This window comes from Cnephaeus nilssonii, assembly GCF_951640355.1.
Source record: "Cnephaeus nilssonii genome assembly, chromosome: 11".
In the NCBI taxonomy this organism is placed as follows: domain Eukaryota; kingdom Metazoa; phylum Chordata; class Mammalia; order Chiroptera; family Vespertilionidae; genus Cnephaeus; species Cnephaeus nilssonii.
The window spans coordinates 37789293-37812785 of record NC_137082.1 but is presented as its reverse complement, the minus strand read 5'-3'; the positions used below and the strand labels follow the sequence as shown (position 1 = coordinate 37812785).

At 41.2% G+C, this 23493-nt stretch overlaps 2 protein-coding genes across 2 annotated transcripts in view; both read left to right on the top strand.

Annotated features, from left to right (window-relative positions):
- The window catches only part of MROH8 (maestro heat like repeat family member 8), a gene marked incomplete at both ends in the record, with an annotated part of 43670 nt that extends 35372 nt beyond the window's left edge, over positions 1–8298 (top strand). The window contains 4 exons of the mRNA XM_079784725.1: positions 309–473; positions 2459–2614; positions 5217–5339; positions 8167–8298. Coding sequence (XP_079640851.1) covers positions 309–473; positions 2459–2614; positions 5217–5339; positions 8167–8298 — 576 coding nt within the window. The remainder of the gene's footprint in view (positions 1–308; positions 474–2458; positions 2615–5216; positions 5340–8166) is intronic.
- A 14227-nt stretch (positions 8299–22525) lies between these two features.
- RBL1 (RB transcriptional corepressor like 1) overlaps positions 22526–23493 on the top strand; it is an 83353-nt gene continuing 82385 nt past the window's right edge. Inside the window, exon 1 of the mRNA XM_079785019.1 lies at positions 22526–22825. Within this exon, the coding sequence (XP_079641145.1) occupies positions 22670–22825 (156 nt within the window). The 5' untranslated portion in view covers positions 22526–22669. The remainder of the gene's footprint in view (positions 22826–23493) is intronic.

Genomic DNA, 23493 nt, shown 5'->3' with positions numbered 1-23493 from the left:
ACTTTCTCTCATTGTTAGGTGAACTGTGCCTTACATTAAACCCAGTCCATTTCGCTTGACCTTCAAGTGGTCCCATTTCTGCCCTGTGGGGCAGCTCACAACAGCTCTGCTTCCATCTCTACATGTCAGCCCTATCAATGCTGACAGAGGGCAGTCATGCCTTCTTTAGTCTGTATTCTTGAGTATCCTGTGCTACCAAAAATTCAATAAGCACCAGGTACTGAGTAAAGGAGGGGAGCCCTACTTTGATACCAGATGGAGTGCTATCAGGAGAGGTGCTGATGCACTCCCTCCCTTTGGGCACACAGAGGGAAGACATCCAGAGCCTGTTGCCGTGCATCTTAGACCTGTTGTGGGAAACTGATGAGAAGATTGTTTTGTTGGCCATCCAGATACTCTTGCTGCTCGTTAGAACAATGGATTTCTCTACCCTGGCTGCTATGATGAGGACAGTCTTCTCCTTATTTGGTGATGTAAGACAATGAAGGATACTTTCCTTGGGGGAAGGTAATTGGTATAATATCAAATAGAAGTTGGGATAATAATAAATACACTCTATTTTGTATAGTACTTTTTATGTTCAGAGCACTTTCAAATCTCCTCTCGTAGGACCTTCCAGGTAACCTGTAATGTTGCTAGGGTTGGTGTTACTGTTTTTCACATTTAAAAAACCTTGAAACATAAAGACTTGCCAAGGTACTCCCCTGCTTCATGGGATGGGGAAGGAGTTTCTAAAAGGGAAAACATTATCTTTCCTTTCAAGTAACAATCAGGACTGGGTCAAGGTGGTAGATATATATCCCCACCCCAAATCATAAAGATTTTTCAAAAAGAAATACATGAAGCACAATGAACCACATCCTTGGAAGAGTCAAATATGCAAAGGTTGGGATTTTGAATTTCAGTAAAACAGCTATGGATGTTTACCAGGTGTACCGGTTAATAATGCAGATTTTTTCAATAGATGGAATTACACATATGTTGAAATATATGTGATTTGATATGTATGCTACTTTGTTGTATTGACAGCAAGCTTCAAAACTTCACATGTCAAATTTTCTGAAGGTGTTAACATCATAAATATTTTTTACACGCTTAAAAATGTCGAATTTCATGCCCCCCCCAAAAAAAGAGCATTTGCAGGAAGTTTTCATTCATTATTTTGAAGAAAAATGCGCTGAATACATCAGGAAGCTTATGGTGAACATGCTCCATCTCAAGATACTTGTGAACGCTGGTTTAAATGCTTTAAAAGTGATGATTTCGATGTGAAAGACAAAGAATATCCAGGTCAACCGAAAAAGTTTGAAGACCAACAGTTACAATCTTTATTGGATGAAGATGTGTGTCACACTCAAAAACAACTTGCAGAAAGATTAAACGTTGCTCAGCAAACAATTTTCAATTGTTTACAAGCAATGGGAAAGATTTTAAAGGAAGGAAAATGGGTGCCACATCAACTGAAAGAAAGACAAATGGAAAACCGAAAAGTCATCAGTAAAATGTTACTTCAATGGCACGAAAGAAAGTCTTTTTTGCATCAAATTGTGACTGACGATGAAAAGTGGATTTATTTTGAGAATCCCAAATGCACAAATCTTGGGTTGATCCAGGTCAACCATCAACATTGACTGCAAGGCCAAATTGCTTCAGAAAGATGACAATGCTCTGCGTTTGGTGGGCTCAGGAAGGTGTGGTGTATTATCAGCTTCTAAAACCAGGTGAAACTGTTAATACCGATCGCTGCCGACAACAAATAATCAATTTGAACCATGCTTTGATTGTAAAACGACAAGAATGGGCCAGAAGACACGGCAAAGTAATCTTGCTTCATGATGACGCACCATCACACACTTCAAAACCAGTTAAAGATATGTTAAAAGATCTTACCTGGGAAGTATTAACCCACCCGCTGTATTCACCAGACCTTGCTCCTTCAGATTACACTGGTTCTGATCGATGGCACACGCACTTTCTGAGCAGCAGTTCAAAACGTAAGAAGAAGTGGAAAATTGGCTCACTGAATAGTTTGCCTTAAAACAAGAAAAGTTATATTGGGACGGTATCCACAAATTACCTGAAAGATGGGGGAAATGTGTAGCTAGTGATGGACATTACTTTGAATAAAGCACTTTGGATGTTTCTCTTGAAATTATTGTGTTTTCTTTGATCACAAAATCTGCATTATTAACCAGTACACCTGGTAGTACCAGTATCAGGCACCAATGTGAGACTATAGGTGGAACTGTGACCATTTCTCAATTGTAAAATGAGAGAACAACAAGTAGTACAAAGCAGCAGGTCTTACTGTCTCCACATATATTTGATTTCTTGCCCTCAGTTACCTACAGCTAAATAGCTTCATGTTAGGACTGGCATTTCAACTAACCTAGAGCTCTTATAAGTTAAGCATGAACACTTTAAGTGAGTTGCTTCCCTTTGAATATTCCCTTCATAGGTGAGACCTGATGTTCATTGTTTCTCCATGACCCTCTTTGGAGCCTCTGTAAAGTCTGTGAAATACGCAGATAAGAAAGGTGTAGAGAACCAAGTCCTGAACAGCTTGCTCCCACTTCTTCTGTATTCTCAGGATGAAAATGATGCAGTAGCTGAGGTAATGTATAGTATCAACTTCTTTCTGGACTTTACTTCAAATCCAGAGCCAGATCTGCAAATAAATGTTCATATATTTGAAAGCAGGGATTTTTGTGGTACCATCTTTTTTCCCCATTTTTTCTGGTACAGGCTACCTTTTAATTATCTTGACTAAGTGAATTGTTTAAAAAGTACTACTATTTCTATGTAGCAAATTATGGTCCTTTGTGGGTAGCCCAACCCAAAATTCAGCCTAGCACAGAGTCCAAGATATAGTGCCCCATTCAACAAACTCTTTTTTAATTTAGATTTTTAAAATTGATTTGAAAAACAGAGAGAGAAAAACACATTGATGTGAGAGAGAAACATCAATCAGCTACCCCCTGCACATGCCCTGACCAGGGATCACGCCCTGTATGGGATAATGCTGTAACCAATTGAACTAAGGCAACAAACTTTTTTTATTGACAACATTAATAATATTCCCTTTCTTCTTTCATTCAAGAACTGCCTCTTAGCCTTGAGACAAAAAGACTTGTATTGAGGCAAAGTGAGAAACAGTAGCTTCTCTGACAATCTGGAGAAGCATTTGCCTCTCCTTAATCTTCTCAGAGCTTCTGCCATAAAAGTTCTGAGAAGGAAGTCATCATCTTTAGTACTTACTGTCCACATATCCAAAGTCCATTCCAACGTACTAACTATAACCACCAGTTACAGCAAAACAGGGAAGTAGGTTTATACTTCAAGGATTCTGGACAAATGCTGGTGCTCTCACCTACTTATGTTCCTTACAGAAGTGAAAGCAGGTTCAGAAAAAGGATTTAATATTATGGTAGATCTTAGCATCTTGTTATGGGGGAAGTTTTATGGCCTTGTGGCCATAAATATGAAATGTTTTAGACCTCAATAAAGTATAAAGCAAAGCTTCCCAACCACGTGATGAGAAAGTATGCCATGTAGGTATTACAGATATATGAAGGTACTGATACTCACCCACCCCCAACCTTGCCCAGGCAAGGCCTAGGGCAGTGAACACTCTGGGCTTATTTTTCTTCAAACCTTGAATAACCTCTAGTCCCCTCTTTAAGGCTTCTTAGTGGGTTAGCCTAAGCAGAGAGGAGGGATATAACATTATATGGGTTAGGAATCACTAATGCAGAAAACATAATAAACACCCATATATCTACCACTCATGCTAAGAAATTAATCAAGCACCTATTTCCAATCGAGTTTCCATAAGAACTATCATCCTGAATTTCATTTTTTTCCCCATTGACCTTCCCCCCTCCTCCCCTACCCTCAGTGTTGCATGCCCTCATCCCACCCCCCCAGTGTCTTGTGCTGAATTTCATTTTTATCATTTCTGTGGTAATATTTCTCATGTTTTAAAGCCTTATATGTAAAAATACTTTGTGTTGTATCATTTATATGTCAGCACCGTTTTGTTTAATATTATACTTATAAGATTTATCTATTGTATAGTTCTACTTCATTTATTTTTACTGCTATATAGAATTTTACCATGTGAATATCTTACGTCCCATTTTCCTATTCCTAGACATTCAGATTGTCAATTTTTCATTATTACATTGCTGCAATATTTTCTTGTGTACAGTCTGAGAGTTTCTTGAGGACATAAACCCAGAAGTAGACTATCTGGATATCTTTAACTTTACCAGATATTTACAAATTGCTAAACAAAGTAACTGAACTAATTTGTATTCCCATCAGTCCCCAAAAGGAATTTCAATGGCCCAAATATCTAGTGGACCTGGGACAAAATACTTGCTTGAAGTCATCAGAGGTGTTCTATGGTGCATAGGAGGCATTCTAAGAGCAATGCCTAGAGAAGAGGCCTACTTGTGAAATTTTGCTCAAGGAGTTGCATCAGGAAAGGATCAATACTCTCCAGAGTTCCTTCCAAGCCAGAGATCCCACAGGGACTCTGAGGAACTACACTTTCCTGTGCAGAGTGACAGACAAGTGATAACAGGAGCAATAAGTGGGTGTAGGAGCCCTATCTCTAGAGCATGGGGTAGTGGGAACTCCTACCTAAATCTCTGGTCTGGGTATTACACCTGATAGCTCTACTTTTGCCTTAGATCAGTGGTTTCTACATCCTCCCAAGAACCCCACAGGTTTTATGGATTCCTTTAGGTACTATGGGGAAGTTTGAGGGCAGTACTCTGGTTCCTTTCTACCCCTCCTCTTACTTCAACGGGGATAATTGTGAGCTTATCAGCTTTTCATATTGGACTTTAGTGTCAGTTTTGAGGAAAGGTCAAAAAATGTTTGAGCCCTGGCTGGTGTGGCTCAGTTGGTTGAGTGTCGTCCAGTGCACTGAAGGGTCACAGGTTTGGTTCCCAGTCATGGCAAATGCCCAGGTTGCAGGCTCGATCCCTGGTTGGGGAGCATGTGGGAGCAGCTGAGCCGATCAATGTTTCTCTCTCACATTGATGTTTTCTCTATCTCTCTCTCTCTCGCTGTCTCTCTCCGTCTCTCTCTCTCTCTCTCCCTTCCTCTCTAAAATCAATAACAACATTTTAATTCATTAAAGATGAAATTGTATTTTTTAAAAAAAAAAGTTAAAAAATACTGATCTCTGATAATCTTTTTCACAGGAGAGCAGGCGAACCCTAACTATATGTGCCCAGTTTCTTAAGTGGAAGCTGCCCCAACAAGTGTACTGCAAAGATCCCTGGTATATCCGCACTAGTGAAGTTGAAACAATCTGCAAATTCTTTGTATGTGAGAAATAATGGTTTTGTTAACTTTAATACACTGACCTTTTTTTCAGATTTTTAAAAAAATATATTTTTATTGATTTCAGAGAGGAAGGGAAAGGGAAAGAAAGATAGAGACATCAATGATGAGAGAGAATCACTGATCAGCCGTCCCCTACACGCCCCCAACTGGGGATTGAGCCTACAACCCAGGCACATGCCCTGACCAGGAATCAAACTGTGAAAACTGTGATCTCCTGGTTCATAGGTCGACGCTCAACCACTGAGCCACACCGGCTGGGCTCAGATGTCGTTTTTAATCATAAGTTTTTAATCTATGAACTGTTCTGTACTGTGAATCTATAGTTTCCTCCCAACTGAGTCACAAATACACTTTCTATTACCACCTTTCCTAATGGAAAAGACTGGTGAATTCTTGGGACCCCCACTATTACAGGTTAGGCTATGGTGTAAAGCTAATAGCACATACTCAAATAACTACTTGTGGAGTAAACTGAAATGGAGTTATGTATTGCCTTTACAATGATCTCTAATCATGCCCTTGGATTTGGTAGATTGTTTTACCCTCCATTAGAGCATGTTCAGGGAGCCCCAAGGAAGGCTGCCATACTGTTGTAGGCCATGCAGCATGATGACAGCATGCCAATGGCTCTGCCAGAACCCTGCTAGCATCCTTTCTCCCCACAAACTTGACAATCTTAGGGGTAGGTTTAAGCCAGAACAGCCTCAGGAGGCCGTCTTTTTTTTTTTTTTTCATTTGGTTGGAGCGTTGTCCCTTGCACCAAAATGTTGTGGGCTCAATTCCCAGTCAGGGCACATACCTAAGTTGCAGGTTCGTTACCTAGCCGGGTGCGTACAGGAGGCAACCAATCAATGTTTCCCTCTCACATTGATGTTTCTCTCTCTCTCCTTATAAAAAAAATTTAATAAATAAAAAACATATCCTTGGGTGAGGATTAAAAAAAAAAGACCATAGGACTGACTATTCCCAGAGATCTCCCATATGAGTAGTCTGTTTAGGTCCCAGCAAGGGCTTCCCTGATTGAACTTACAGGGCTAGCAAGCCCCACAGTACCCTTGTGTCAGGTTTTCCTTTAGGGCAGTGATGGCGAACTTATGACCCGCGTGTCAGCACTGACACGCGTAGCCATTTCTGATGACACGCGGCCGCATGCCGAGGATGAAACATTTGCGACTAGAGTCTTGGAGTTAGTTTTTTCCTCAAAGTGACATACTACCCGAGTTATGCTCAGTTTTTTGGCGAAGTTTGACACACCAAGCTCAAAAGGTTGCCCATCACTGCTTTAGGGATTATCTCTCTGACCTGCAGCCAGATTTATAACTGATGCACTGATGACAGTATTTACAGCAGGAAATTCAGTGCTCTCAGTGGATAAGACTACAGATTATCTATGTTAAATCATAAGTCCTATGAGAACCAATTCCTGTTCTTCTCCAATCCCCAAGATACCTATTCTTGTAAGAGATCCACTGAGAAGTGAACTCACTCATCCAATAAGCATAACACATCCAATGTGCAACAGACCCTGGAGAACCCAGAAATGTGCTAAGGATTAAAACTTCCTAAGGGGAGCTTGCAAGCTAGTAAAAGAGATAAAACCTCTGTGCGATATTGAATAGAAACTCAAGGTGGAAAATATGTGCCAAGAGAGGAGTACCTGCAAATGCTGAGTAGAGTTAGGTCAGGAAGGCAGGAGCTGTCAGGGAAGAGCTCATAGGGAGGCAGAACTCAAGGTGGAGTGTAGAGAACAAAGAAGACCTAGATACAGAGAAATGACAGATTTAGAGGCATTACAGGCACAACAAGCAGCATGAGTGGGTGTGAGCAAGGTGTATTCAGAGGATTTAACTCTGTCTAGGGCAGGGCTGGGGAACCTCTTTTCTGCCAAGGGCCATTTGAATATTTATAATGTCATTCGCAAGCCATACAACTGAAAAATTACGTTGCTATGAAAAAAGCTCCTAGATTTATTGAATTTTGAGTCCCACCTGTGGTTGCCTTGGCAGGGCCAGACCAAATATACAGCCAGATGTTCCTCACCCCTGGTCTAGGGGATTGTTGTGGCATATTATTTATTGAGCAACTGTAGTTATTTCAAGTACTGTACTATCCTATATAATAAAAGGGCAATATGCAAATTGACTGTCACTCCAACACACAAGATGGCTGCCCCCATGTGGTCAAAGATGGCCGTCCCCATGTGGACACAAGATGGCTACCACAAGATGGCCAGCAAGGGAGGGCAGTTGTGAGCAATGAGGCCAGCAGGGGAGGGCAGTTGGGAGGGACCAGGCCTGCAGGGGAAAGGGCAGTTAGGGGTGACTGGGCGAGCAGTTGGGGGGCGGGGACCAGGCCAGTAGGGGAGGGCAGTTGGGGGGGGGACCCAGGCCTGGAGGGGAGGGAAGTTGGGGGCAACCAGGCTGGCAGGGGAGGGCCGTTACGGGCAATCAGGCCAGCAAGGGAGCAGTTAAGTATCGATCAGGCTGGCAGGGGATTGGTTAGGGGGTGATCAGGCTGGCAAGCAGAAGTGGTTAGGGGCAATCAGGCAGGCAGGCAGGCAAGCAGTTGGGAGCCAGAAGTCCTGGATTGTGAGAGGGCAGTCGGGCATCCCTCAAGGGGTCCCAGATTGGAGATGGTGCAGGCTGGGCTGAGGGACACCCCCCCCCCCCGTGCATGAATTTTGTGCACCGGGCCTCTAGTATATGTATATCTGACCTAGTTCCTGACTATGGAATTTACAGTGAGGCTGATAAAAATAGTGCTGCTACTTCACTCCTTTACACTCTTACTTTTTCCCCCACTTAGGGAAAAAAATGCCAGGAGAAAGTTAACATCCTAGCCCAAGCTTTGACGTTCTCCAAGAATGCAAAACTTCCTATCAGAAGAGCAGCAGTCTTGTTTGTCGGTACAAAGAAAATCCTTTCATTACTACAGTAACGTCTATCCTGAACTTTCCCAAATTGTGTTGTTGAATATCCCCATTCTTTATGAAGACATTGAAAATATTTCTTTGGACAAAGGGGCTATTTTATCTATCGGTAATTATCTAGTAGTTGTAAATCCAGTTTTTAGAATCTAATTACCAAAAGCCAATTCTGCCAGCTTCTTAGAGCCAAAGCCAGATCACAGACTCACTGACTTTATTCTGCATTTAGGAATCTTTTCAAAGTACTTGGATCACAATGAGCTCAAAATGAAGGGTACTAAATGGATAGAGGATGGTGAGTAATATAACACACTTGGGTTTGGGGTGCCCCATCTTTTGGAAGGTATCTGCAGCAGTGACTGGGGAGGCACTGTGGCAGAGCTGAGACTGAGAACTAGAAAGCCTGACTTTTGTGGTAAGTGGAAGCCCTTGGAGGTTTCAGCTGAATGACAGTCTAACCCCAGCCCAATCCCCTCTTTAGGAAAGAACATGAACTTACTTGTCTGGGAACCAGCTTTGATGAATTGTCTCAGGGACAGTTCCTGAACTTTGTCAGGAAATAAGACATTAAATAGAAATACTATCTTTGTAAATTATGACGACACCTCACAAGTACCTCACAAGATGATTGCAGCACTATTTTCTATAAGCAGTTGTCCTGTAAGGTGGTAGGACTTGATAATAAAGATGTTTATAGTCATTTTAGGAAACCATCATGCAAATGGTTATCTGAATTGTTAGTGAAAAATGTCCATAATTGTACAGTTTTGAGGATTTAGCACTCAAAGAATTATTTATTCCCACTTTAGAAGTAGGCCTATAATTTAAAAATGCCATTGCTAACTCTCACAACCCCAAAGGATATACTTTGAGAACCAAATTAAAATCCTAGATAATTCACTGCTTTTAAAATAAAAACATACTAGTAGAGCCCTAATTAATTGGTTTTCTCAGTGGTTAGAGCATTGGCCCACAAACTGAAGGGTCCCAGGTTTGATTCCAGTCAAGGGCACATACCTCAGGTTTAGCTCGATCTGGTAGGAGCATGTGTGGGAGGCAACCAATGGTTGTGTCTCCTTTACATCGATGTTTTCCTCTGTCTCTCCCCCATTCTCTCTGAAAAATCAATGGGAAAAATGTCCTTGGGTGAGGATTAACAAAAAATAAAAATATATAGAACTGGTAAAATATCCAGAAGCTAAAGCTTATTTAGGAAAGATCATGCCACTTTTCTCTAAGGAATCTTAACTTCTGCACAGTTATCACAGAAGCAAAAAAAAAAAAATAGGAAGATCATGTAGATTATTTTATTCTATGAGGTAGGATTCTACATGGTTGATTATATTGAATTAAAAGCAAATTATGTTCTAATCTAAAACACTGAGGAATCAAAGTTGCTTTTCTATTCTAAAGTTATCTATATAGAAAATCTAAATTTGTATATAAGTATATGTATATATAAGGATGAACCATATAAATTTGCCATTTTGTAGGGCAAAAACAGTCCAATATCAGCAATCTCAACCTAATGGAATAACCCCATACTATTCCCTCCCTAACAGTGGCTAATCTGTTTTAGAAATAGGGTAGAACACCCTAGCACTCTTTTTGAATAAGCTTATGTCATTTACCACAGGCAGTTTTAAGCAAGTTTAAACAAAAATTAAAATTAATTTCAGGACAAAATAAGTTTCAGTTCCTTTGGATTCCAAAATAGATGCCTGTTTCCTCATGTGTTCTGTGGAACATGTAGACAGATCTTAATGCAGGAACTGAAAGAAACTAAAACCTAGTCAAGTATTCCATTTTAGAAATCAACATGACGAATTTAAAGGCTAAAATGGTACTTAAAAACAAAGAGCTCCTAGTTATGAAAAGGTCTTGAGCATTTTTGAGACCTTGGAGAGTTAGAAATTGGCTGGGTAGCTCAGTTGGTTAGAGCATGGTCCTGATATGCCAAGGTTGTGGGTTTGATCCCTGGTCAAGACATGTACAAGAATCAACCAGTGAATGCATAAATAAGTGGAACAGCAAATCAATGTTTCTCTCTCTCTCTCTCTCTCTCTCTCTCTCTCTCTCTCTCTCTCATCAATAAATAAAAAATTTTAAAAAGAGAATAACCTTTTCTAATATGATACAAACATAGATCCATAAAGTAAAAGAATGATAGATTTGTCTATGTAAACTTTTGTTTTTTATGTAAACTTTTTAAATACCAACTTTGAAACAAAAAATAACAGAAAGGGTATTAGGGGGATAAATAGTGATGGAAACAACTTTTTAAAAAATTTAACAGACAAAACTGAAAAATGAACAATGATATGGGAGATATATTTGCCATATAATAAAGGGTTAATATCCTTAAAACAAATCAGTACTTTCTCAAAAGAAAAGTGGCAAACAATATGAATAAGCAATTCATAGGAGAGAAATGGCCAACAAATATATAAAAATATTCAATATTACTAGTAAAGTTTATAAAACAAAATGATGAGATACCAGTATGTATTTTTCTGTCAACATGGCAAAGATTATTAATTAAATCTCAACATTGGTGAGTAAAGAGAAAACACATTATCATACATTGTGCTGGTATGAGTATAAATTGATACAACTTTTTTATAGGTAAGTTTGGTAATATGTATCAAAACCCTTTAAATAAGCACATACTTTCACTTATAAATCCCCGTTGAGAAATTTAACCTATGAAAATAAGCAGAAATCATTATAGGAATGTTCATTTCAGTGTTACTTAAGCAAAAATGGGAAACATCAAGATTAGAAACAAGTTAATTATAGAATATCCATATTGTACAATCATATGAAGCTGTGAAAAATATTGTAAAAAAAAAAGGGGGGGGAGCGGAATAATGATTTAAGAGTAACCTCTAGGACCAACAAGAACTTAGAAATTAATAGTATTAGACGGACCTAACCGGTTTGGCTCAGTGGATAGAGCGTCGGCCTGTGGACTCAAGGGTCCAAGGTTCAATTCCGGTCAAGGGCATGTACCTTGGCTGTTTGGTGTCTGGACCACTTACAATGTTCTTCACCTCCCGCCTGGGTTTTCTTGCACTTAGATCTGAGACAGCTGCTGCATGACCCTGAGCCCTCTCTGCACATCATTGTCTCTCAAGCCTTATTCCAAATCCAGAAGGTGGGGGCTGAACCACAACCTGAGCAGACAGTATGCGGATTGAGGAAGCTCATGTGTTGTCTTCCTACCTAGAAATGCAAGGCAAGCAACATCAGGTAAAAACTAATCCTTTCAGAAACCACAGAAGCAACTAGTGCTCCTTTTTGTCCCCTCACACTTAAAAAAAAAGCTGCCTCCACCCATTTAATTACCTCAGAATATATTTTTTTTCTGTCGAGACTTTTAAGGAATTAGAATATGTAAGAGAGCACAGTTCTTGGTTTGGCAGGTAGAGTGACAATGTACTGAATTTTTGAGGCATTCAGAGCATCCACAAAGTCCCAGTTTGATAAACATGTATAGGAGAGCTTCAAAAGAGATTCTAAATAAATGTTAATGTCGCAATGTTTTTATTTAATTTAATAAATCTTTATTGTTCAGATTATTACCATTGTTTCTCCTTTTTCCCCCCATATCTACCCTCCACCAGGTTCCCACTCCCCCTCTGCCCTTACCTCCCCCCCGCTGTCCTCATCCATAGGTGTATGATTTTTGTCCAGTCTCTTCCCATACCCCCCACCAGACACCCCTTTCCCCCTGAGAATTATCAATCCACTCCCATTCTATGCCCCTGTTTCTATTATATTCACCATTTTATTCTGTTCCTCAGATTTTTAATTCACTTGACTTTTAGATTCACTTGTTGATAGATATGTATTTGTTGTTCATAATTTTTATCTTTACTTTTTTCTTCTTTTTCCTCTTTTTAAAGAATATCTTTCAGCATTTCATATAATACTGGTTTGGTGGTGATGAACTCCTTTAGCTTTTTTTTATCTGTGAAGCTCTTTATCTGCCCTTCAATTCTGAATGATAATTTTGCTGGGTAGAGTAATTTTGGTTGTAGGTTCTTGCTATTCATCATTTAGAATATTTCTTGCCACTCCCGTCTGGCCTGCATGGTTTCTGTTGAGAAATCAGCTGATAATTGTATGGGTGCTCCCTTGTAGGTAACTAACTGTTTTTCTCTTGCTGATTGTAAGATTCTCTCTTTGTCTTTTGCCCTTGGCATTTTAATTATGATGTGTCTTGGTGTGGTCCTCTTTGGATTCCTTTTGTTTGGGGTTCTCTGTGCTTCCTGGACTTGTAAGTCTATTTCTTTCACCAGGTGGGGGAAGTTTTCAGTCATTATTTCTTCAAATAGGTTTTCAGTGTCTTGCTCTCTCTCTTCTTCTGGCACCCCCATAATTCTGATGTTGGTACATTTGAAGTTGTCCCAGAGGCTTCTTACACTATCTTCAACTTTCTGAATTCTCTTCTCTTCTTGCTTCTCTGGAGGAGTGTCCTTTACCTCTTTGTATTCCAAATCTTTGAGTTGATTCTTGCGTTCCTCTAGTCTGCTGTTGGGTCTCTGTATAATATTTTTTTATTTCAGTCAGTGTATGTTTAATTTCAAGTTGTTCCTTTTTCATATCCTCGGGGGTCTCATTAAATTTATTGGCCTTTTCCAGGAAATTCTTGAAAAACCTTATAACCGTGGTTTTGAACTCTATGTCCAGTCATTTGTTCTCCTCCATTTCTTTCGTTTGTGATCTGTTTCCTTGTCTCTTCATTTTTGCTGCTTCCCTGAGTTGGTAGGGTAGCTTTGTGTACTATTTGTCCTATTGGTTCAATGGGTCAGCCTCCCAGTTACCTGAGGTGGACACTCTTGGTGCACTCCTTTGTGGCCTGTGTGTACAGCCTAGTTGTAGTTAAGTCTTGATTGTTGTTGGTGTCACTGGGAGGAATTGACCTCCAGGCCAATTGGCTGTGAGGACCCGCTGTGTCTCAGCTTTTCAGCGTTTGTGCTCCTTTCTCTTTCCTTTTTAGTTGTAAAACTTCCACTCAGCCAGCTTTCCCGTGGTTCTGGGTGGTAGACATTTTGTCTTTTAGTTGTAGTTTTGAAATTGTTGTGCGAGGCGGCAGTTTAGTTGTTTACCTTTGCCGCCATCTTGGTTCTCCTAAAAAGTCCACAATGTTTTTATTGTTGGCTCTTTTGTCAAAATTCAGTCTACTTGTCAACAATCTAAGAATAACATCCAATTCTTATAGTTTAATATTAATTATTTATTTTTATAAAATTCCTATACCCTTTCTTCCTTTCCTTTTCCTTTAAAAACCTTCAAGCAAGAAAAAACTTCTGAAGTGGTGTAATGCTAAACCTATTCCAATATGTATGGTTTCCACTTCTTACTTCCCCTTTTTCATTTTTCTGATTCCTTCTCCTACACCTGTTGTCAGATTCTACTATTTGTTGGCTACCCACTGTCTGCTTAGGAGAAAATTTTCTTACAAACAGAAATCTTCTGAGAAAGAGATTAATTTGTATTTATCAATACTTTGATAAGCTACATGTAGAAATGGTCACTTTTGATCTAATTCCCAGGCTCTTGTTTGGTTGAGGAACATAAGCAAAGAACCAGGACTTAACTATTCATGGCAATGGAGAGGCCTCATAACATGGGAAAAGAAAAAGGAAATGAGGCAACTAGCATACGAAGAATAGATAGATTCAATGGTGAATTGCATTAAGTTTTTGTTGTAAAGTGAGCAATATGAATTTTTACCATCCTATCCCCACCACCTTTCACCCCCATCCCTCTGCCAAGACATTGCTAGGAATAAATTTTTTCATGATTCATGGTGAGTAAGATGTTTTGAGGGATGTGATAGTGTGCCAAATGTGGTTTCAAGGGGATCCCTGCCGAAGAGAGGTCTTGTTTGAAACTAGCAGTCAGGAGTTTGAGCTAAAATGCAGGCCCTGGCTGCTTGATGAACTAACTCTTCACCCTCAAGCAGAGCCACCTTGAGGGTGGTCACTGGATGCTAAATTTCAGTGCAGCAAGCCCATTTGACTTACATGTATCCCATGCTACTTCCTCTTTTGTCTCATAGCACTTACCCAACTCCACTCCACTCCATGCAACTCCACTATCCATTTTATGGATTATCCAATAAAAATGACTAAGGCTTATTGAATATTGACAATGAACCAGACTCTAACTATACTACATGATTAACTCTTTTAATCCTCATAACCACTCCATGTATTATCTCCATTTTGCAGATGGAGAAGCTGAGGAACAGAACATGAAAGGTACTTGCACAAGCTTGCACAACCTAGTAAATGCTAAACTCAAGTAGTCTGGCTCCAAAGCCCACATCCTTGATTGGTCTGCTCTGCTCCTCTACAATCTGGTCTTTCCCACTAATGTGAATAAATGTAGATTTATTCTACAATTAATCTCAGTTGCTGGACTCGTGCCCCAAATTCATATACTCAAATAATGTTATAAATTATGATTGAGCCTGGCTGGCATGGCTCAGTGGTTGAGCATTGACCTATGAACCAGGAGGTCACAGCTCGATTCTCAGTCAGGGCACGTGTCTGGGTTGCAGGCTCAGTCCCCAGTGTGGGGCGTGCAGAAGGCAGTTAATCAATGATTCCCTCTCATCATTGATGTTTCTATCTCCTAAGAGTTAGCATACCTCATTTTATTTGTTAATGGGATAGAATGCACATCCTATACTGAGGAAAATGGAGTTAGAACAAAAAGTGGTGGTTATTCTTGAGGAATTTTTTTTTGAGTCCTTGGTTGACTTCATGGTCTTTGTCTCACAGCAAAAAAACAGACCTCTAGGTTTAGGATGCAGTTTACTAGTAAATCTCCAATGACATATAAGAGGTTGAATGAATCCTTTCGCTCTACTCATATTTACACTGGAGTCTCTTTCCCTCCAGGCAGATTTTTCTTTTCTGAGTAATAATAACAGGGAGGAGCATGCACAACAATGCATATCTTATTTGTTTTATTGTGTTAAAATTCACAGAGAGAAGCATCCATTAAGAGACAGAGAGGACTGCTCTGTACTGAACTACCTCAGCAGTTTGGGAAGAGCTGAAGAAGTACTTAGTAGTGATTCTATTACCAAGTCTATTTATTCCAAATATCTCCATTATTTTCCTCAGAGATAGGCTTATGTTTTTATGGAATTTTTAAAATATACAAAACAACAATTTCTGGACATTTAATTTTGTTATAATACGTTGAAATAAAAGTTCAATATATTTGAATATTATTTTGGCTTTATTTTTAATACATACTATTAAAATTTATTATTCATTATCTATTACTGGCCCAGCTGTCTTTAAAAATTCAAGTATTGCTTTTCCTCCTTATACTGAGATACCTATTTTATAAGAAATACATTTTTTCTCTTATTGAAAAATTCAACTATCATGTAAGTAAAAGATGGGATTGGGTGAGGGGAGAATCTCTCAGGCATCGACCCTGGCAAATAAAACTGTACTAGGTACAAGTGTAAAATAAGTCAAATTGTTAGGGGAGGGAGAGAGAAATAGTGAGGACTAGCTATAGTTACAAGAAATATTAATCATGCTCTGTAAACCATGATTGTTTTGTTCTGATTAAAGAAAGCACAGTCTGACCTGGCTGGGACCTGGGAGTTAACCTCCAAACGTGGTCCATTCTCCTTATCAGAGAACTGCCTGTCATCATGGAAAGATTAACAACCTTATTGCCAAAACAATGGAGTCCTGGAGGAGAGCCTGCCATTTGCAAACCCAGCTCACATTGTCTGTAACGGGTAATCATTATACCTTCTTATTCCTTTTGTCTACTTACCCATGCCTATAATTCCCTTTGCCTACTTCCCATGTAATCTTTGTCCTTCTACCCAAAATAAGCAGCTAGCTTATGGTGGGGGGTGAGGCTGGCTGGAGGGGGTATAGAGCAGATATTTGTGGATAACCTGCTGTTCTCCCATGTTGTGGGCAATATTGAAAAATAAAGGCTCATACATAATTCAACCCTGTCTCTGCTTGATTGGCTGAAGTAGTGACAGGCAGCCCAGACCCATTCCTTGTCTGGTTTCAAAATCTCTCTGTCCCTTCGGGCACCTACTCCTTCCTTCTTCCAGTTTTTAAACTCCATGCTCCTTTTTCTCTCTCTCCTCTTAGGAAAGGATCTGGTGAACTCACTGTTAATGTGAGTGATTAATAATGCAACCTAACATACACCGATCACAATCCTCCAACTCAGTTTTAGCTAGCTCACCTTACTCTAGAAAATAGGACCTTCTAGCCTTACAAACAAATTCCTGACCTCCTAGCCAGGAACTGTAATTAGGAAACATCAAGAAATAAAACAGAACAAGCCCTGGCCAGTTGCTCAGTTGGTTGGAGCATCATCCTAATATGCCAAGGTTGTGGGTTCCATCCTTGGTCAGGTCACATAGAAGAAGCAACCAATGAATGCATAAATAAGAGCATAAATCTGTTTTTCTCTCTCCGTTCCTCTCTCTCTAAAAATCAATACAATTTTTTGTATAAAAGTAAGAAAACAGAATAAAAAAAAACAAAAAAGATAACAAATATATTTTAAAAGAAATTTTAAAAATATATAAAAATAAACTATGAAAAGTGGAATGACAAATTGCTATTTCTGTCTTCCTTCTCTAAAATCAATTTAAAAAAAAATGCTATTGCTATTCTGAAATATCTTCTTGTGACCAAAGAATGCCCTGGTCACTCTAGATTTTTATAGCTAAAGGCCTTCAAATGAGCAGTTTTAAGTTAAAATTGGTGTTTTCCGTCTTTCAGTTCTTTATACAAAGTCTAAAGGAGATACAAAAATCACTTAATTGTCCTTGTGAGTAGGGCTGGCACTACTTTTCATATAGGGACCCAGCTTAAGGATCACCACTTCAGTTTTTCCTTGAGGAACAACTTCTTACTAGAATGATGAGGTCAGCACTTGCCCCTCCCCCACAACTCTCAACTGCTGTTTTTGGACAGTTAGATGATTAGGGAGCAGTTTTTTCCTAAGAGGGGCGTGTGCTGATCAAACATCTACTTAAGGCGCATAGCAAAGCTGGAGGACAAAAAAATGTTTTTAAAAATATTTCAAAATGAAATAACCATTTTTGAGACAAATAATCAGAACTGAGTTATACTTTCTTACACTTACTTTGTGGTTTAGAATTGTTTATATTTTGAATATTTGGAAGAGTGTACATATAATCTTTTAGTCTTGGAGCTTCTAAAAGTCTTAATCAGGCTTTGGACACATACTCTGGAGAACTCTGAAATATTAAACCATAACAAGGAGGCTAATCATAGAAGCTATCACACAATGGGATCAGAATAGAAACAACCTTCATGATGTATCTGGATCAGAAATGAAGGCAGAATAAGTATTTTACTACTCATACTTCATTTTCTATTCAAAAAAGCTCAATATAGAGTTAAAAGGACATGCCACTGGATATTAAGAAAAAAAAATTTTTAAACCCTGATAAAAAGCAGGGTGAGCATTGGGTTAAGGGATTTAAAAAGAAAAAAAGCATTCAGATGAGGCTGGGTCTGATGGATATGTCCTCACTACTGCCTACATTTGATTCAAATGATAACAGTGAAGCTGTGAAGTACTGAGAAAGAAAGTGACATGATATAAAAACTAGACTAGTAACTAAATATAAAATGTATTGGAAGAGAAAAATATAAAATGTTGAGACAACTAGAAAACTGGTGGAGGAGGAATCCACAACCTTTTGTGAGTAGGTGTAGAGAATAAAGGAGCAGGGGACTCAGTGACTACAAAGAAGACAGCCATGGGCTAGGTTTTCTGGTGAGTATGGCAGTACTGTTTATTGACAACCAATGACAGTTTAGTTACTATCCAAAATAGGGGAGGAAAAGAGTACTGCTTAAATCTGCTTTATTTCATAAGGGAACTGAAGAGTATTTCCCTTTTATTTTGGCCTCATTTCCAAGGTCCGTACTTCCTAATAATTCAACTCAGGACAGTATGAGAATTACAACATAGAAAAAAGAAAAGTCATAGAAGTGAGTGATTGATTGGATGTAAAGTGACAAATCAGGTGAATCAAAAGATAGATGAAAATGAAAGGCTTTACACGGACAGGATATGACTTATTGACAGTCCAGGTTTAGCCCTGAAGAGGAGAAAGAAAAAAAAAGAATAATGTTTCTCAGTTTTTGTTTGATGGATGACCTTTGAGAAATGTTTCTTTTGTTCTTGGATCATTTTCAAGCTGGCAATGGCCCTCAGTTCAAGTCTGGATGATCTGAAAGTCACAGTAAAGGAAGGATCAGTATCTTGCACATAGAATGAAGAAATTAAGGTTTTTCAAGAGTTAATATGCATAAATTAGGAAAAGAACCAGGGGAATCTAATCTAATAGTAAAAAAGAAATGGGCTATGGTACATATGTTGCAACTCACTGAAAACCAAACTACTAAAAAGATGAAAAATGGGGCAATGAATCCCTGGTTTTGTTGGATTTCTGATTTCTGAGAGTTAACTGTTACCTTGCTATCTTTTTAAGGCCAGAATTACCCTCTACAGTTCAAATCGTTGGGGGGGGGGGGGGGGGGGCGGGGGGGGAGGGGAGAGGAAGAGATTGGTTAACTATGGCAAAGGCAAAAAACTTGAGGCTTCTTGGCTCTGGTTATCTTGTCCATGACCAGCTATGAAAGCCAGGATTCCATGGGGAAGACTTACTTTTACTCCATTTTTCCTCAAAAATTCCAATCACGAGGTTACAGTTTACAGACCCAGTGATATTTCTCAATTGTTCCAACCTTTTCCATTCTACTGCAAGTGGCTCTATTTTATACTCAGTAGAGCACCTGGCAGGTCTGCTGAATCTAGATGTCAGGTGATTACCTTCCAGACAGGAGCTATGAAGAGGAAGGCCAGGCTCTGAACTCCCAGCTTGACCACCTTTTCCAGGGCCTGGCCACATCAATGATCTCTCACTTTCTCTTTTTATCTTTAGACTTTCGCTACCTGTTTCTGTCCGTGATTATTCACATGCTTGGGTTTCCCCTATCCTAAAAAATATTCTTTATTTTGCCACTCCTCCACAACACTTCTTAAAGAGAACTTTTTACTTCCTACTTCAACTTTCTGACCTCCTATTGGCTTCTTGGCCATAGTAATATGGCTTCCACACCCACTGTGCTAGAGAACTGCTCTGGCAGAGGTCCCTAAAGCAAGAGTGCTCCTCCCTCTTGGGAGCATGCCTGAGTCTTTCCTTTCCCCTCTTCCTTCCCCCAAGGCATGTTACCTTTGCCCTTCTCTCTCCCAAGCTTCAAGGGCCCTTCTTCTGCCTCTGTAACTTGTTTCTTGAGCCTATGCAGCCCAGCTGGCACACTTAAAAACAAAACAAATATATGAATGCTAATATATAAGGCCATTGAATTCTTCATCTTATTTGAATTTTCTGCTGGACTCTGTGGAACACTTCTTTCCTGGCCTGTGAGATATTTGATCTTTGTTTTTTATACCTTTCTGGTCAGTTTTTGTTTTTTGTTTTGTTTTTTCATTCACTCCCCGAATTCTGACCATCTCTGAAGTGTTGGGTTTTCTAAAGTCTCTTCTCATAACAACACACTCCCTGCTATGAATCTCCTTCTTTAGCTTCAGGTACTGCATGAATATTCTCAAATCCTCATGTCCTGGCTGTGTTCCCATTCCTGGAGCTCTCTCTTTTTTGTTTTAAAACCAAACTTTATGTAAACTTTTGGGTTTTGAAGACTATAATAAATAGTGCACAGTCCACTTTCTCTCAGACTAACTGTTGGAGGTCAGAGTTATGAGCTGTTTCAGGGTCTGCAAGGAGTCCTGGCTACTGCTCTGAGAGGTAGGTGGGGGCTCCTCTCTGGAGCCAGAAAGCACTAAGTCTCTTACAGTGGGTAATAGAGCTCTCTCTTAAATAAGCACAGTAGTTTTATTAGAAAACAAATGAGCCACTACAAGATTACTTTCATCCATCTCACTTCCACTAATCCTGGCATTTCTTTGCTGACAAGAAAGGAAGTTAGGAGGAGGGATGATAAGCCCTGTTACAGACCCATTGGCACTAGAGATAGACTGTCCATAAGCAATCCTCCAAGTTAGTAAAAACTCGTGGGAAGAGTTTCTGTGCAGACACGATGTGCCAAGAGAATAATGAGATGATACTGAAGACAGCTGCAGCAGTAGCTTCTAGAAGGAAGCAGAGTAGGAAGTACCACATGGGGAGTTCAGTTTGAGTTTGAGTTTTTGGGGGCAGTTTGAGTTTTTGCTCATTTGAGACCTAGCTTGCAGCGGGTTCCCAAGTCCCAAAGGGCCACCTCCCAGGGTTCAGTAGCCTCCTCTTAAACTTCTGCAAGCATCCCAAACACAACAGTTTGAGAACTGATCTGATCCTTCTGCTTGTACTCCGATTCTAGTTAACAGCATCACCTTTCACCCTCTTGGCCCAGATGGAAACTTGCTATTGGGGACTGACTCATCCCTCTTTAGCAGTGCCCCCTTCAGTTCTAGGCCAGAGACCTCTCTCCAGGCTAACTCCTTCCTATAGTGGACCAGTCCTCTACCAGCTTCATACGGCTAGTCTCTACTCCATCCAATTTGTATGTCACGATGCAGCCAGAGAAACCTGTCCAAAACACATCCTAATCATCTGTCACCTTCTTTCATTAAAACCTCCACTGAGAATATCCAGGCTTTTAGTGAGGAGTCTGAGGTGCTTTACAAACTACCTTGACCTGTCTTCCATTTTCATCTCTGGTGATTCCTTCCCTCATCCAAGCAACAATGGACACTTGGTAATTTTTCAAACACACCAGGCTAAGTATGTGCTGAGTACCAACTCTGAACCAGGCACTAATCTAAATTTTGGAATATAGTGAACACGAAAGGAAGGCCCATGCTCTCATGCAACTCACATTTTAGTAGAAAGAGCCAGTGAATAAACAAGTGAGACAATTTCAGATAGTGATAAGGTGCTGTGAAGACAAATGGGGTGGAAGGTGAAATCAGTTATTTTAGATGCAGTGCTCAGGGATGGCCCAAGAAGGCAACATTTCATTGAACTTGAATGATGAGGAGCCAGACAAGCAAATATCTGGTGCAGAGTGTTTGGGGTCATTTGATCAGCATGTAGCAAAGGCCTTGAAGCAAGAACTAGCTTGGTAGCTTGGCATTTTGGAGTTTCCAAGACGAAGCAAATGAGGCTGAATGTTACTATATGTCTGGGGGATAGGAGTGGGATAGCAATGCCCTAAATAAGGTGGGGCCCGATCACAAGGTGCCTTGTAAGCCATGGAAAGGAGTTTGGATACTATTTTAAAGGCAAGAGGAAGGATTTTTAGTGAAGGAATGACATGTGGTCGCCAACCGGTGGTCCGCGGACCACTGGGGGTCCGTGAGGCCCGAAAGGCTGGCGACAGCTGCTCTGATTTACCTTTTAAAAGATCACTCTGGTTCTTCATGAAGCAGGGGTTTCTGGGGAGCAGAAGGTAAGTTTCAATGCCAGTGCCATGCTTTCAGGTTTATGCTCAGGCATTCCTCAGCCTAGAATGACAGTTCCCAGGGTCCAGGAAGCTGAAAAGAGGCCCCATTACTGCATTTCTCTGAATCCAGATCAAGCCTTGTTTAGCGATCAAGAAGATATGGGGAGGTGTCCCCTAATATCCTTGCTTCACCAACAATTCAGTCATTAAAAAGGCACACTCACTCACTTGGCGCAGGAGACACTGAGGAGAGTCCAACAAGGTCCTCCTCCCCACTCCATCCCATTCCCTCCCCTCTCCCCCTCCCGCTGTCAAGGGACCGCTTTTTTCTGTTTCCTCCACCATCTCCTAACTCAAGGGGCAAGTCTCAGATTATGTTTGGCGCCGGGGAGCAGTGACACACCATGCCCATGCGTAGGCGGGACGGAGGAGCCTTCTCCCTAAGGTGAACGAGCCCACCTCGCAAAAGACAGCCCAGCCGTACCCAGGCCAAAGAGCCGCTGAGACAAGGGCGTCGCCGCCGGCTTCAGGGCAGTATACGGACTACAACTCCCAGCAGACTCTGCGCGCAAAGTGCTGATCCCTCCGCTTCCAATTTGTCCAGTCCGCTGTGCCCACCGTTGCCCGCCAAGAGCCAAGTCCAGGTTTTTTTTCAGGACCCGAAGTCCGTCTTCTTATCCTATTTCCGAAGAGGGGCCGCTTGGAGCCCTGGAGGAGAAACGGACTTCTTTGAGGAGAAACGCGGATGCAGACCATCGAAGAGACGGCGCTCTGAAGCTGCGATTTTCGCGCGCTTTGGCGCAGGTGGTTGTGGGTAGCGCGCCCAGAAGGGAGAAAAGAGAGGGGGTTTGTGATCGTGCCGCCCGCAGGGCCTGCGAAGATGTTGGAAGACGAGTCCCACGCCGAGGGGGCGGCGGTGGTGGCCGCGGCCGGGGAGGCGCTGCAGGCCTTGTGCCAGGAGCTGAACCTGGACGAGGGGAGCGCCGCCGAAGCCCTGGACGACTTCACCGCCATCCGGGGCAACTACAGCCTAGAGGTGAGCGGCGGCAGGTGGGCTGCCGGATCCCACCCGCGCCAGGCCCCACCCCGGCTCCGCCCCTACCCTTCCCTGTGGGGCGGTGGGAGTTTCCCCACCCAGAAGGGTCGCCGCCCAGCCGGGCGCCGCCGAGTGCGAAATTGGAAGGGCGAGTAGAGATCAATCCGTCCATTTTTTTTATTTGAGGCGGGAAAGTGAAGTTCGGGAAAGGAGCTGTTTGTCCAAGATCACAAGTTCCTCAGAGATCCCCTAGACTCCAGACCAGACTTCCCTCCACCCCGCCAAACTCTGCAAACTTCTTGGCGCTGCCCTTATAGCTATTAAAAATGAATACTGTAATGGTAAAAGCTAAAGTGAATTGTGTGCCAAGACATGACTGCCCAGTGCTTTTAAGCGTGTCATCTCACTGAGTTCTCGCTACCACCCCTTGAACACCTGCTGTGATCCCCTTTCCGCAGGTGAGAGGCTGGGCCCCCAAGAGGTTAAGGAACTTACTTGCCTAAGGTCGCACTTGGCGGTGAAGCCAGACGAAGGAGTCGAAGGAGCCAAGGAGCCGGGGCCTTTCAGCCTCGCCACCCTTCCGCCTCCCTAGGGCGGGGTGTGGGTTGCTCGCTGTGTGGTACAGTCAGCGCTGCTCAGCAGTGAGATCAGAGGCAATGTTCATACAT